Below are 13,899 nucleotides of genomic sequence, written 5' to 3' on the forward strand. Positions count from 1 at the left end.
CTCTGCCAGCCAGGGGACACTAGGGGCAGGGCCCCGGAGGCCCCTGGAGCTGTAAGTCTGGCCCCAGATCGATGTCCCCAGCTGGTCCAGGCCCCGAAGCCACGGTTATGCTCTTTTCCTTCGGGTTCAGCAGTGTGCTCCGATCATCTGTTCTGCAGAACTGATACCTGCCCCTCCCCCGTCCCGGGACTGCCCGACCCCCAATCTGGGGTGGGCGAGAAAGGTGCAAAAGGGCCAGCGGGGGGATTCACTGACAATCCCAGGGGGACGAAGACCCCCTGGCACCATCGGCTCATTCTCTGTAGCTCAGCACCGAAATTGGCACCACTTCCGGGATCTCCCCAGAAGGTCCCCGCCAGGCCGGGGGTTTCTGTTGCGGGCACTCAGGCTGTCACCCGAGCGCCTGGAGCGGCGCCTACACAGAGCACGCGGTGGCCACTGCTACAGTGGAGCACGTGCCCCAGAGTCCTGCCAGGCACACATGGTTCCTTCCCTGACGAGATGTCCCGGCCATCACGGCCAGGGGGCTGGGGACTACACACAAATGCCGGCTGTGGGTGGGGCTGAGCCATGGGGATGGGCCAGGACTGATCCCGGGTCTAGTGATGAGATGGAGCCGCCGGCTGCAGCCTGTCGGAACCCACCCAGCCCAGCCGTGGCCCAGACAGCTTGCGGGGCTGTTCACGAGAAATGGAGCACAGGCCCAGGTTTGGCTTTCTCTCACGGGCGAAGTGGGCACGCATCTCCAGGCCTGAGCCACCACAGTGAGCTCAGTCCTGGCCCCTAGACCCAGGCGGGGCACATCACCTGCAGCCCTGGGCCAGGCCAGGTCCCCTTGCCCGCCCTCCTCCTCCCCTCCCTCCCCGCAGAACCTTGCCTCCTGCTTGGGTCCCTCTTCCCAAGGCCCTGAGCCCTCTCCTCTCCTGTCCTCTCCTCTGCGGAGCCCACCTTGGCCTTCCAGGCCTCAGCACAGCCCAGTTCAGACTCTCCTAAGCATCCGTCACCGTTTCTGCTACCTCTGAATATTACCTGGATTAGAATTTCCTTAATATTTCTCTTGAAATCAATTCACTTTTTTAAAACTTAAATTTGTTTATTTACAAAGGCAACTTCCTATCCTTCCTATAAATGGAATCCCAGCCACAAAGAGGACCCTGTAACACAATGAAAATCAAGTCATTTCACTTTATAAATAGCGTGCAGAGGCCTGCTGTGTCTTTTTAAAGAGGGATCAGGCAAGGGTAACGGGATGAGCTAAAGACACAGGCGCTCCCATGGGAGGGTTTTCCTCTGACATCAGGACCGAAAGGGAGCTGGGGCAGGACCCCGATGTCTCACGCCTCGGGGGGCACTGGCCTCACTGGCTCCCGCGGCCTGCGCTGCAGTTTGCAGGGGAGGAAGGACGGGAGGCGCATCGTCCCCAGGACACCAGCCACACCCCTCACCTGGCCCAGCTGCTCACACGCGGTCTGGTACTCGGCGCGCTGACACAGGTCCTTCACGCGCTGGTACTTGGGCAGGAAGTTCTCCTCCTGGGCATCTACCTTGTCACTGTCCCTCTTGTGGAGCAGTTTGCTGTGGGGCAGAGAGGGGGACATGGGGAGCTCTGGAGGGGCATCGTCTGCAGCCCCTCCTGGAGGAGCAGTCCCCCTCGACCCTCGTGCAGTGTCACCACGGAGGGTGCAGGTCCAGCCTGGCCACATCTTCTGATTATTAAGAAGCTTAAGAAATGGGGATTTTATAAGAAACCTCCAAAATTGCATGAGTTGGCAGTAAATTAAAACATTTAAGACACCGTCTGGGCAGGACAAAACGTGTCTGAAGGGTACAGGCAGCCTCCAGATGCAAATTCTGGGTCAACCATAGGATCAGCGAACAGGCTCCCTTGTGTCTAGGGGGCTGTGGACACAAATTCCCAGTCCTTGTGGAAGGTGCCATAATAACAACCTTCTCCCTCCTGCCCTTGACAGTGAGATCTTCAACACCACAGGCGCATGGGGGCTGCCGGGAGGACGGGGCAGGTGGGGGGCGCCTGGGTGCTGCTTCAGGACCTGGCACTCACCCTCTCTCCACCAGGAAGGAGTCCCGCCAGACCCTCATCTTCTTTTTCAAGTGAAACCTGGAAAAAAAGCACACTTCCATCTCCTTGTCAGTGGCGGGGGGGGGGGCCTCACACATTCCCGCCTCCCTTTCCCAGAAGCAGGGAGGGTGCCCAGAGCCAGCCCGGGTTCACCATCGGCACAGACCCTGGGGTCCTGGGACAGCGGGGGTGAGTGGGCCTAGCTGGGCACTGGGGAAGCTTTGATGCTCCCGCCCTGCCCCCCAGCAGAGCTGCCTCCCGCCCAGAGACTTGGGTCTGAAGGCACATGGGGCAGAAGCTGCTCGAAGTGGCACACAGTCGTGTGTGTGGGTTGCGGTGTAAGTCCTACAACCCCCCGCGTTGGAAAGGATCGCTTCCTCTTTAGTTCGGCACCAGATGAAGTGGTCGGCCCGGCTCCAGGTTAATGATGTTGTGTTTTGGGGGGTTTTTCCTTTGATCCTTTATAGTTGGATTTGTGTGATTTCAGTGTGCATTTCATGCAGTTTTCGCTCTAGCATGTCCATTTCCCAGAGGGGGCTCGGGCTGAGAGAGGAAGCTCCATCCGGGCCCTGACTCCCAGGTGTCCTGGCTCCCAACCCAGGGCCCCTCTGCCCCGAAACATGCCCATTTTATCCTCTTACAGCTCATAAAACCTCACAGTTGGAGGAGGCAGCTCAACGGAGGCGGTTCCCCTACAGGGCAGCCCGACGTGGACGGACAGCGCCCACCCAGGACCCTCCCAGCAGCAGGACACGCCTCAGGCTGGGAGCCCGTGGGCAGTCACAGGGCCGGCCACCAGATGGCGCTGCTGCTGCGTCCCCACCAGACGCGGCTCGCCTCCTGCCCGTCCCTTCTCCTCTCCATCGCTGTTCCATGTCCTGCCTCCAGGACACCTAGGAACAGGTTCCCATCTCCCCGTCCGGCATTAAAGGCACAGAGTGTGCGACCAAGAGCACAGCCTCTCGTCCAGAGTCTGAAGGCCCGGAGTCGGGTCCAGACTTGCTGAGCGACCTCCGAGTGGCTCGACGTCTCTGGGATTCAATTTCCACACTGGTCAAATGGGGTCACATAATGCCCACCTCGCTGGGCTACTCTGAAGATGAAATGAGAGGATCCCCCGCACAGTCCTCAGAACAAGGCCTGGCACTCCGCAAGGGCTTGGGGTTACATCCTGTTGTTGTTATTTCAAGTTTTGCCCAATTTTAGCTCTGAGAGGGTCCTCAGCTGGTCACCTTGGCCGCATTCCAGATGGGAAGACGGGACCTTGGAGAGGGGACTCCTCTCCCTCGGCAGGTAAGTGGTCCGGATGGGGGGACCCTAGAACTCCAGCTGCTGACCCTCAGAGATGCCCTCCTCAGACCCACATGGTTTGGCCATGAGCTCACGCAGGCAGGGAGCCGGCGCCCCTCCCCCAGCACCCGCCCCTCCCCCAGCACCCACCCCTCCCCCCTCACCGATTCACGGGCCGCTCCGTGTCCAGCAGCTTGAGGATGGATTTCCCGTCCATATCCGCGGGGATGTCCAGACCTGCGATGTCCAGGATGGTGGGGGCCAGGTCGATGTTGAGCACGATGTGGGGATTCCTGGGGAAGGCAGGAGGCCAGGGACTCAGCCACCTGAGCAGGGTGCCCCAGCCTGGGAGAGGAGCAGCTGGAGGGATGGAGGTAGCCAGGGAGCAACGCTGCCCACAAGATGGGGAAGCTGCGACCCTGTCACTCCTGCGCATCAGCCCTCAACACCCTGCTGTGGCCCGCTCCCCACCTCCACCTCTGTGCCCTCCGGGCTCACCACGCGGTGCTGGGGTTCACAGGCCCCTGGCCTCTCTGTGGCTGTTTCTTCTGCCAGGAATGCCCTCCTTGCCCCCCACGACCCGAAGAAAGGACACCCGCCTTTAAGAGCCCCTCTAAACCCTGGACCTACCCCCGACCCTTCTCGGAACCTCTGAGGTAAATACTGGCCCCCTTACTGTTCCTAGATAGCCCAGGCACAGTCTGGCCTCAGGGCCTTTGCCCTTGCTGTCGCCTCTCCAGAAGGTTCTTCCTCCAGACACCAGCATGGCGCTCTCCCTCACCTGCTTTGGTTCTTTGCTCAGCAATGACCAAGGAGGCCCGTGATGGACTCTAAGTGGCCCTGTGACCCCTGCCCTCTGGGGTTCACTCTTTTGTGTCAGCCCCTCCCGCAAGGTTGGCCGAACCAACAGAACATGGCAAAGGCGACGGGCTGTCCCCCGTGGTTACGTCACATGATGCATAACGCTGTCTGCTAGCCATCTGTCCCTTGTCCGTTTCTCCCCTGGCTGGCTCTGAGCAAGCTGCCATGCATCCACTGGGCTCTTGGCAGGCAGGCTGTGTGAGCGAGTCCTCCGTTTGCCCCTGAACCACCCCGTGAGCGGGCAGCGGGGCCCTCCGCCGTTGAGCCTCCAGATGAGACAGCGGCCCTGGCTGGCACCTTGCTGTCGGGCTGAGTGGAGGACGAAGCTAAGCTGGGCCCAGGTGCTGACCTGCAGAAACTGGGTGATGATACGTGTGTGTTGTTCCCAGGTGCTAAGTTTGTATGGCTTTGTTACGTGGCACAGATCACGGACACAAGCTCCTTCCTGAGGACCTCATCCCCTCGTCCTGCTCCCACCCCTCCCTGCTGTGTCCTGCACCTGAAACCTCATCACCCTCCCAGTCACTACATATTTTATTCATTTATCTGCTTTATTGTCTATTCCCCAATCAGAATCTAATTGGAAGGCAAGGAGATTTTGTCTGTCTTGTTCCCTTCTGTATCCCAGGTGCTCCTACACTTAGAGCATTCAGTGGGTGCTCAATAAGCATCAGCTAAGTGAATTTTGTTATTTATCTCCACCACACATCTGTCACTTCTCCTGTCTCCGGTTTCTCCCTGGTGGTGTTCCCAGCGTGGTGGTAAATGACTTGAGGGATGCGCTCAGCACAGGGCCTGGCACCTGTGGAATGAATGATGGCTGCATGGACACACTCTCCATCAAGGTGGCTCAGTGCCCCGCCGCCCCGCCATGAGTTCCCTGGGGCTGAGGGGCAGGGCCTGGGGCCTAGGGTTCCAGTCCTCCTTGACCCCCTCCCTCCCCCAGCCCAGCACCTTGTAAACACTGGACAGGTAGCCAAGCATCCTGGGGGGTTTAGGGGGGAGGCTGGGGAAGGTGGGTGAAGCTGCACTGTGGGGGGTTTAAAGGCCAGTGTGAGGTGAGACTAGTTAATGTGGCAGATGGAGGGAGCCGGAGAAGCTGCTGGACGAGGGGGCGTTACAGCAAATGTTAGAGACCAGCAGTTGGGGTGACCTGAGGTTGTCCGGTGGTCCTGCTCCCCCCAGGTTGGGTGGGATGGACAGCATTGCTTTTCCCACCCAGCATCCAGCATGGCTTGGTGGGGACAGCTTCCAGTTCTGGAGGAACCACCCAGCCTCATTCAGATTCCACCATCCGGTGTACTCAGCCTGGTCACTCAAGGTTTTCTATCAACGCTGGCTACAGTGATTGGTTCGGGGATGGAAACATCAGCCAAGTCAGGCTAGTGAGAGTCAGACTCAGGCTTCTGTTCAGACCACTGTTTGGTTTCCTAAGCTGAATGTCTTAAAGTCTGGAGCTGGGATTCTGCCACCACGAGAGAAAAGCCTGCCTGAGAGTGAAGCCAATTCAGAGGAAGCAGGGCCGAGAGATAGAAAACGAGCTTCCTGATGTCATTGTGTGACTGCTGGATCCAGCCATGCCTGAAGCCAGATAGCCTTAGACTTTCCAGTTACTTTGGCTACTGTATTCCTTTTACTCTATTTTATTTGCTTTCTCTGGCTTGAGGGTCTTTTCTGCTTGCAATCACATGAGTCCTGGCTGACAGATGTTGTGTATGTCTTCAGCTCCAAACCTGACTTTAGCCCTCTCTTTCTCTTGTCCATGTGGGGCGTGGTTTTGGGTCCTATGAACCAGATCACTGACTCCGAGGCTGACCAAACCCACAATGTCAGTGCTTGCAGAGCCCTCAGTGGGTCAAATTCTTTCTATGCACAGGAGCAGTTTGAGGTTTGAGAGAGGCAGCATTGGCTGGCCGATGGGAGCATAGACAGCCTGGCTTCAAATCCCAGCTCCTTCTCTTACATGCCTGTGACCTCAGGGAACTTAGCCTCTCGGTGCCTCAGTTTCCCCAGGTATAAAACAGGGATATAAGAGCATCTACCCCATAGGGTGATTGTGATGCTTACGTGACTGACATGGACGTGAGTGCTTGCACCTGGGCCTGAAGAGCAAGCACTATCGAGCGTGAGCTATTATTATCATCGCTACTACTACAGGTGGGGACCCTGCGGTCCCACGACAGGCAGTGGTTTGATGAGGTGGGCAGGGAGAGTGATAAGGCTGGGCTTGATCTCACACAGCCTGCCTCCCGCAATTGTCACCGGGTGTCCAAGGCAGCGGGGACATCTCACTTGGTTCCCACACCGCCCCGCCAATGCCCCTGTGGGAGCAATTCTGCAGCAAACCTGTCAACGCCCGTGCGTGTCCTGTGGCCCCTGAGCTCGGGGCTCAGAGGGAAGTCAGACCACAGAGGCGCCTTCCCAGCAATGGATACACATTTCAGTAAACCCTTTGAGGTGGTCTCCTAGCATCCCGGTTGATGCGAGGACGCTGCTGCCACGAGGACCACTTTTCTCCCTCTCCCTGCCCCAGACGTGGCATTTTCCTGCCAGGACGTGCCATCTCAAAGGTTAACCCAAGGAGAACGCTGGCTGAGGGCCACATGGTCTCAAGAAGGACGGGAGGGGAGCCTGTCTCCCTTTGTGCTGTGGCCCCAGCTGGCTCAGCTGATCACAGCCGGGCTCCTCCCTGACGACCCCTGGACCCTAGGATGGCGGAGGCCATACAGAAAGGGAGGCGGCATGCCCACCTGCCGGCGGGGACACGCGTGCAGCCCGGCTCCCTGATTCCCTGGCACACGGCCCACGACAAACGACCTGTATTCACAGGCACCAATGGCTCCTGGCATCTCCCTCCCCAACGGAGGGGTATAAAATGCATCAGCGTCCACGCCGGGTGACGGAATCACCGTTGCACTTGGCACCGAGGTTCATTCACCTTCCCCGACCCTGTGCCACCCGGGGGAGTGGCTCGGGGCCGCACGGTCCCATCCGGTGCTAGCGGAGCCTGCTGGCTTCCCTGGGGCTTTGGGGCACTGGGGGGGAGGGTGTGCAACACACTTACAGAGAGCCAGCCTCCACGTTGGGGCCCCTCACGTAGAACGGGACCCTGATGTCGAACTCGTACGGCATGGACTTCCCCTTGACCAGGCCGAACTGGCCGATGTGGTAGCCGTGGTCGGCAGTGTACACGATGTAGGTGTTGTCCAGCTCGCCCGTCTCCACCAGCATGTTGTAGATCTGAAACACAGGCGAGGAGGTGAGGGCGCGGGCCAGGCGCACCGGGCGTCCCCAAGGCTGTCGAGGGGCTTGAGGTCTCAGGCCTGTCCCTCCGCTGCGTCAAGTGTCTGCTCGGCCTCTCAGCGGGGCCCCTGGGCTGTCCTATTTATCACTGCGGCCTCCCCACCTGCTGCCACCTCCCGGCCCTTCCCTCTTCCTCACAGCGCTCCTGCCTCCCGTCTCTCCTACTCATCTGTGGACTGTCAGTCCGCCTGCATCAAAGTGTGAGCCCATCACGGCGGGGACTGGTGTCCTTTCGTTCTCTGCAGTGTCCCGTGCACTGGCACTCAACGCTCAACAAATGCTCTTGAATGAACGATGAATGAATGAACGAAGTTAGCCTGTGGCCCTGGCAGGAGTTTGTCCCCTACAGGGGTGCCGTCCAGCAGAACTTCCTGCCATGCCGGCATGTTAATATCTGTGCTGTCCAATTCGGTGGCTGCTAGCCAACGCTGAACACTTGAAACGTGGCCAGTGCGACTGAGGAGCTGAATTTTAAATTTTACTGCATTTTAATTGATTTAAATGTAAACAGCTCTGGATAAATAAAATATATGATATATATCCACGCAATGGAATATTTTTTGGCAATAAAAAGAAATGAAGTTGCGACACCTGGAGCACCTGGATGAACCTTGAAACCATCATGCTGAGTGAAGGAAGCCAGCCACAGAGGCCACATATTGCCTGGTTCCATTTATAGGAAATGTCCGGAACAGGCACATCCACAGAGACACAAAGTAGATTAGCAGCTGCCGAAGGCTGAGGGGTGAGGGCGATTTAGGGGTGATGGCTAAGGACTGCGGGGTTTCTTTTTGGGGTAATGAAATGTCCTAAAACCGATTGTGGCGATGACCAACAACTCTGTGAATATATCGAAACCACTAAATTGTACACTTCAATTGGGTGAATTGTATGGCATGTGAATTACATCTCAATAAGGCTGGCTGTTAAAAAATGTCAATAGCCACATATGGCGACTGTATCGAACAGAACAGACCAGAAGATAAGTGCCATAAAGGCAGATGCTTCTCCAGCTGGTGACACCCGGGAAGAGGGCAAAGGGCAGGGAGACGCCGGGTCTATCAGGCTGTGGGGTCCCACTGACGCCCAGGACGTTAGTGGCAGGGCGGCCTACCGTCTCCATGGAGTCGTCCACGGACATGAGGGTCTGCAGACGCTTCCGCTGCAGCATGTTGGTGAACTCCATGTGGATGGGCTTCATGGGCCCCGTGTAGCGCATGATCCAGTGCTTGTCGGGGTTGGGCGCGTAGTTGTAGCTCGGCGTGCTGGCAGACACACACACACACACATGAAGGTCAGGCCAGGGGCGCCTGGGCCCAGCCCCCCACCCCATGCCTTGGGTGAGCAGCGCCCTGCGCTGGTCTGCAGCCCAGGCTGAAACGTCCTCCGTTTGGGAAAGCGGACGCTGGCACGTCAGGGGTCAGCATCTCTCCACGTTGGGGCGTGCATGTGGGAAGCCCGTGGGCGGTACAGCGTGACATGACCCTGGGCCACACAGTCAGAAAGTCCCTCCTGTTTCAGCTCTGTCAGCCCACCCCCCACCTTGAGGCCACGTCTGTCTGGCGAGTCTTTCATCAAGGCCTCTCTGGAATGCACTCGTCCCCCTTTTCAAAGAAGAGGAGAGGCTCCCGCCCAGAGCCTCCAGCAGGCCCAGGACCCAGCTCTCATCTTGCAGCACTGCATTTATTTTCCAGGCGCCTCTGGTAGCTGGCAAGTGACAGTTATTGGGGTTAAGGGGTGACTGCAGAATATCCTTTCACAATATGGTTTTAAAAAAGGCTATTGATTAAAAAAGCAGGTAAATGATCATTGTGCACGTACGGCCAAAATTGTGAGGCTGGCCCCTGAATGTGTGCATGTGGGACATGTGTCCTTTCATTTAGTTGTCACAATTACCCTTCCTGTTTGGTTTAACCTCCCATTTCCTAAAGAGGAGACGGAGGCTCCGTGGTTCAGGGACCGACCCGCGGCCTCGCCGAGTGCTGGTGGAGACGCTGGACTCAGAGCCGCTGTGCTGACTGATGATAAACGAATGAAGCAATGATAACCTCTGACCTCTACCCAGCACCCACCATGCGCCAGGCACAGCTCAAGGGCTCACCTTCCATCATGTCTTTTAAGACAGTGGTCCTGGGAGCTGATGCCACTCTCATTCTCCTTGTGTGAGAAATGGGGAAACTGAGGCCCAGTGAGGGGACCAGAGCTGGGGTCTGACTCCAGGAGAGGATGCGGCCGCCCACTGCCATACTGACAGCACCTCCCTGACCCGGGCCTGTCTGAAGACCCCCCCACCCGTAAGCGCTCGGGTAAAACTTTGGCCAAGATACTCCTGCTAGAGGATCAAGCCGCAAAAACACACAGGTTAATTCAGTTCCGGGCCTCAGAAGTTTCCAGATACTTCCAGTCATATATTCCTCTGTCCCAGACTAGGAGCACCTGTCACCTGAGCTCATGCTGGGCCCCAGGATCTGAGCTATGGCGAACCCCATCAATGTGCAGAGTACCCTGGGGGGTACACCATGGAAGGGGAGCGCTCTGTTTAAAACCCCACAAACCACGGGCATTGCTCGTGCTGGGTCTGATGGTCCTGGGGGGCCAGGTTCCCCTACATCTGACCTCCCGCCTGGGTCACAGCTGAAAGGAAAGGTCTAGTTCCCACTGCTTGAGACAAAAGCCTTTTCAAAATGGCTATTGGGGGCAAGGGGCTGCGGGGAGCGAGGGGAGGGCCAACAGGCCTTGTCGGAGCCTCCGAAACCCCACCCCTTGGCCAAGCCCCATCAGGATGCTCACGGCCCACCTTCCTTCTGGGCTTTGCTCTCCGCCCGGGCATGGCCTCCTTTGACTCCGAGCAGGGGCCTGACCCGCGGGTAGAACATTGCCAGGAACCAGCCCCGCGCCCCCCACCCACCCCCACTGGGCCGGATCCAGGATGCCGCTTTGAGCCAGGGGCCCTGATCTCGCAGGTTCTCTGAGGCTGGAGGCGCGGGTAGGGTCAGCGGCGTGAGACTGGGAGCCCCTCCCGAGAGGCCGCCGGGACAGGGGCTCCGTGCCGCCTGCACGAGGCCAGGCTCCTCCGGGGAGGCTGTCATACTTCCATGGGTGCCCTGCTGCCTGCTCCCCAAGAGTGGGTGCCCTCAGCTCCTCAAACGTCCCAGGGACACCCAGGGTGCTCGGCCGGCCCCAAGGAACACACGCCCCTCCTGGCAGCGAGGGAGGCTGGGCCGCGGGGGCCCGGATACCTGCCATCCCAAGGCTGTCAAGGTGGCCTGGTCCCGAGGGTGTTTACGGAGAGCCTGGACCCACGGTGAGACGCCACCCCTCAAAGGGAGCTCTGGGGCTGGTGGGGGCATCTGTGTGCGTGTATCTCTGTGTATGTAAGTGTGTCTGTGTGGTGTCTGTGTATCTGTGCGTACGTCTGTCTGTGCTTGTGCCTGTGTTTATCTTTATGTGTGTGTGTCTGTGAACATCGTGTGTCTTTGTGTCTGCGTGTTTGTGTGTATGTGTATTTGTGTGCATATGTGTCTGTGTCTATGTGTCTCTATCTGTATATATGTCTATCTCTGTGGGTTTGTGTATACATTTGTGTGTGCATTTGTGTATGTATCCGTGCATGTGTTTGTGTGTATCTCTGTGTCTTTGTGTGTGTTTGGGTCTGTATCTGTGTGTGTATCTCTTTGTGTCTGTGTGTGTTTGGGTCTGTATCTGTGTATCTCTTTGTGTCTGTGTGTGTTTGGGTCTGTATCTGTGTGTGTATCTCTTTGTGTCTGTGTGTGTTTGGGTCTGTACCTGTGTGTGTATCTCTTTGTGTGTTTGGGTCTGTATCTGTGTATCTCTTTGTGTCTGTGTGTGTTTGGGTCTGTATCTGTGTGTGTATCTCTTTGTGTCTGTGTGTGTTTGGGTCTGTACCTGTGTGTGTATCTCTTTGTGTGTTTGGGTCTGTATCTGTGTATCTCTTTGTGTCTGTGTGTGTTTGGGTCTGTACCTGTGTGTGTATCTCTTTGTGTGTTTGAGTCTGTATCTGCATATTTCTTTGTGTCTTTGCGTGTGTTTGGGTCTGTATCTTTGTGTCTGTTGTGTGTGTGCATGTGTGTCTGCAGTGGGGGTGGGAGGATGGGGCCCTGGGCAGTGGCATGGGTGGAAGGGGGACCACACCGCATCAAGCAGCATCGGTCAGAACCCATGAAGCTCGCCCCAAGAACAGGGTCCACCTTGATGGGGTGAGAGTCTCAGAGACTCCTGATGGAAAGCTCTGGAACTCCGACCCCACAGGGAGAGCTCTGTCTCTTCCTCATGCCTCCTTGACTGTCATAATTAAATGTCTTGGCTGCAGAACTTTCTGGGTGTTGGTTTTGTTTTGGAAATGATTATACCCCTGAGAGGAGAGAGCCTTCACACCCGCCCCCAACAAGGCGAGGGGTTCTCTGGGTAAGTGACAGCGCTGCTCAGCTCAATTTCTGTAATTTTCACTTCAAAGGGGAAATAAAGGAGCAGACAGGCTGAACCATCTCATCGTGAAACTCCAGGGCGGGGTCGGGGTGTCAGCACCCTTTCTAGAGGAGAAGCCGCAGAAGCCGCGCCCACACCCCCCGCCCCGTGGCTCCTCCCTCAGGTGGGATGCGCTGGCCCGCGCCCCTCCCGCAAAGGTGAGCCGTCCAGGGGGGCTGGCATCGTGGCGGGGCGGGGCTGGGGGCAGGACCGTGGGGTGCAGGGCCCCGGGGATGCGGTTCATCAGCTCCCGTCAGACCCTCCTCCCTGAGAGCAGGGGTCGGAAGGTTAACACACTGTCTGGTCCTCGCGGAGCCACTCTGGGCGCCGTCAGAAAGTCATCACAGTGAGGGGCCGAGCAGGGCCATGCATTCTGATGTGATGAAAATTAGACGCCCAGAATATTCGGGCTGCCTCCAAATTGCCCTGTCCTTGTCGCCCCAATGTCACAGCAAGGCTGTGGAGTGTCGCTGCTGAGTGGGAGGTGGTCTGAGGCAGAGGAGAGCAGAACTTTCCAGAAAGATTTACTGGCCAGTTGGAGGGAGGAGGACTGGAGGGGTGGACAGAGAGATGGGGGTGTGAGTGGGGGTGGGATTTGAGTCCTGGCTCAGCCATTTACCAGCTGGGCGACCTTAGGGAAGTTACCTCACCTCTCTGTGCCTCAGTTTCCTCATCTGTAAAACGAGAACACCAAGTGTGACGGGCAGCTCCGAGAGAGCCTTCCATGGCCCCTACTTCCTGGTGTTCACACGTGTGTAGCCCCCTCCCACCCAGCAGGAGCACCGGTCTGTGTGGCCAAAAGAAGACGGCAGAGGGATGGTAAGCTGCTTCCAGATTAGGCTGCAGAAGACTCGGGCTTCCACCCCGGACTCTCCATCCATCCCCTCCCACACCCATCTCTCTCTCTGTCTCCGTCTCTGTCTCTCTCTCGGACCATTTGCACTGGAGGCAGCCAGCTACTGTGCTGTGAGGATGCTCAGGCAGCTGTGAGGGGGCTGGCCTGCTGAGGAGCAGCCCCAGGGGAGAGCCCCAGGCGGGCCTGACGCCCTGTTTACAACCTCAGGAGACCTGAGCCAGAAGCCCCCAGACAGGCCTGATGCACAGACATTGCGAGATAACCGTGTGTGTCGTTTTAAGCTGCTAGATTTTGGGGTGACCTGTTCCGCAGCAATAGATAACTAATGCATCAAGGGTCGCCGTGAAGATTCAGGGATCTGGTGTGTGTAAAGGTCTTGGCCCAGAGCCTGCCACATGGTCAACAGCTCAATGAAGCCTGGCGAATATATGAGCAGTCTGATGAAGCTACGGACCCCTTCTCAAAATAATGTTTTTAAGTGTATAAAATAAAATGCATTGGATTACCAAGGAAACCTCTTGTGCTGAAATGCAGTGCCATCCACAGACCTCTTGGTGGGAGGAGGTGGGCCCCAAGTTAAAAACTCTTGTCGCCTGTCTGGCCTGTCAGCCAGCCCGGCTGGCCTTGGGTCCCGGTTTCCCCCCCGATGAGCAGTGTGCTCCTGGCTCTCGAAACCGGGAGGACTAGAGAGCAGCTGCAGCTCTGTCACTGTTGTTACGTTACGTGGCCGAAGCCTGACCCCCCACCTTCATGCCAACCAGCGGCTCTGCGGGCAGGGCGCGAAGCTTACATGTGCTGGGACGCATTGGGGAAGAGGCGTGAGTACTGGGGGGCCGAGTCCTCGGGGCCGTGGGGGGCTGCGTGGCTGATGACCATCAGGACGGGCCGGTGCGGGTACATCTTCTTGGACGTGCGGAAGAAGCTCACGCTGTCGTTGGTGATGAGGTCTGTCAGGTAGTCCTGGGGTGGGAGAGACAGGAGAATGCTTCCTACTGAGCGCCTGCTGCCTGCCAGGCACGGGGCC

General features: G+C 57.6%; 1 protein-coding gene across 4 annotated transcripts in view; it reads right to left on the reverse strand.

Annotated features, from left to right (window-relative positions):
• Positions 1 to 13,899, reverse strand: part of SULF2 (sulfatase 2) — a 120,658-nt gene that overhangs the window by 13,531 nt on the left and 93,228 nt on the right. For all 4 annotated transcript variants that reach the window (XM_070486073.1, XM_044748279.2, XM_044748278.2 and 1 more), the window contains exons 5-10: positions 13,666 to 13,835; positions 8,649 to 8,799; positions 7,296 to 7,471; positions 3,535 to 3,663; positions 2,063 to 2,119; positions 1,446 to 1,575 (exon numbers count right to left, since the gene is read on the reverse strand). In XM_070486073.1, the coding sequence (XP_070342174.1) occupies positions 1,446 to 1,575; positions 2,063 to 2,119; positions 3,535 to 3,663; positions 7,296 to 7,471; positions 8,649 to 8,799; positions 13,666 to 13,835 (813 nt within the window). The remainder of the gene's footprint in view (positions 1 to 1,445; positions 1,576 to 2,062; positions 2,120 to 3,534; positions 3,664 to 7,295; positions 7,472 to 8,648; positions 8,800 to 13,665; positions 13,836 to 13,899) is intronic.

Source organism: Equus asinus, chromosome 15 (genome assembly GCF_041296235.1).
Source record: "Equus asinus isolate D_3611 breed Donkey chromosome 15, EquAss-T2T_v2, whole genome shotgun sequence".
NCBI lineage: Eukaryota > Metazoa > Chordata > Mammalia > Perissodactyla > Equidae > Equus > Equus asinus.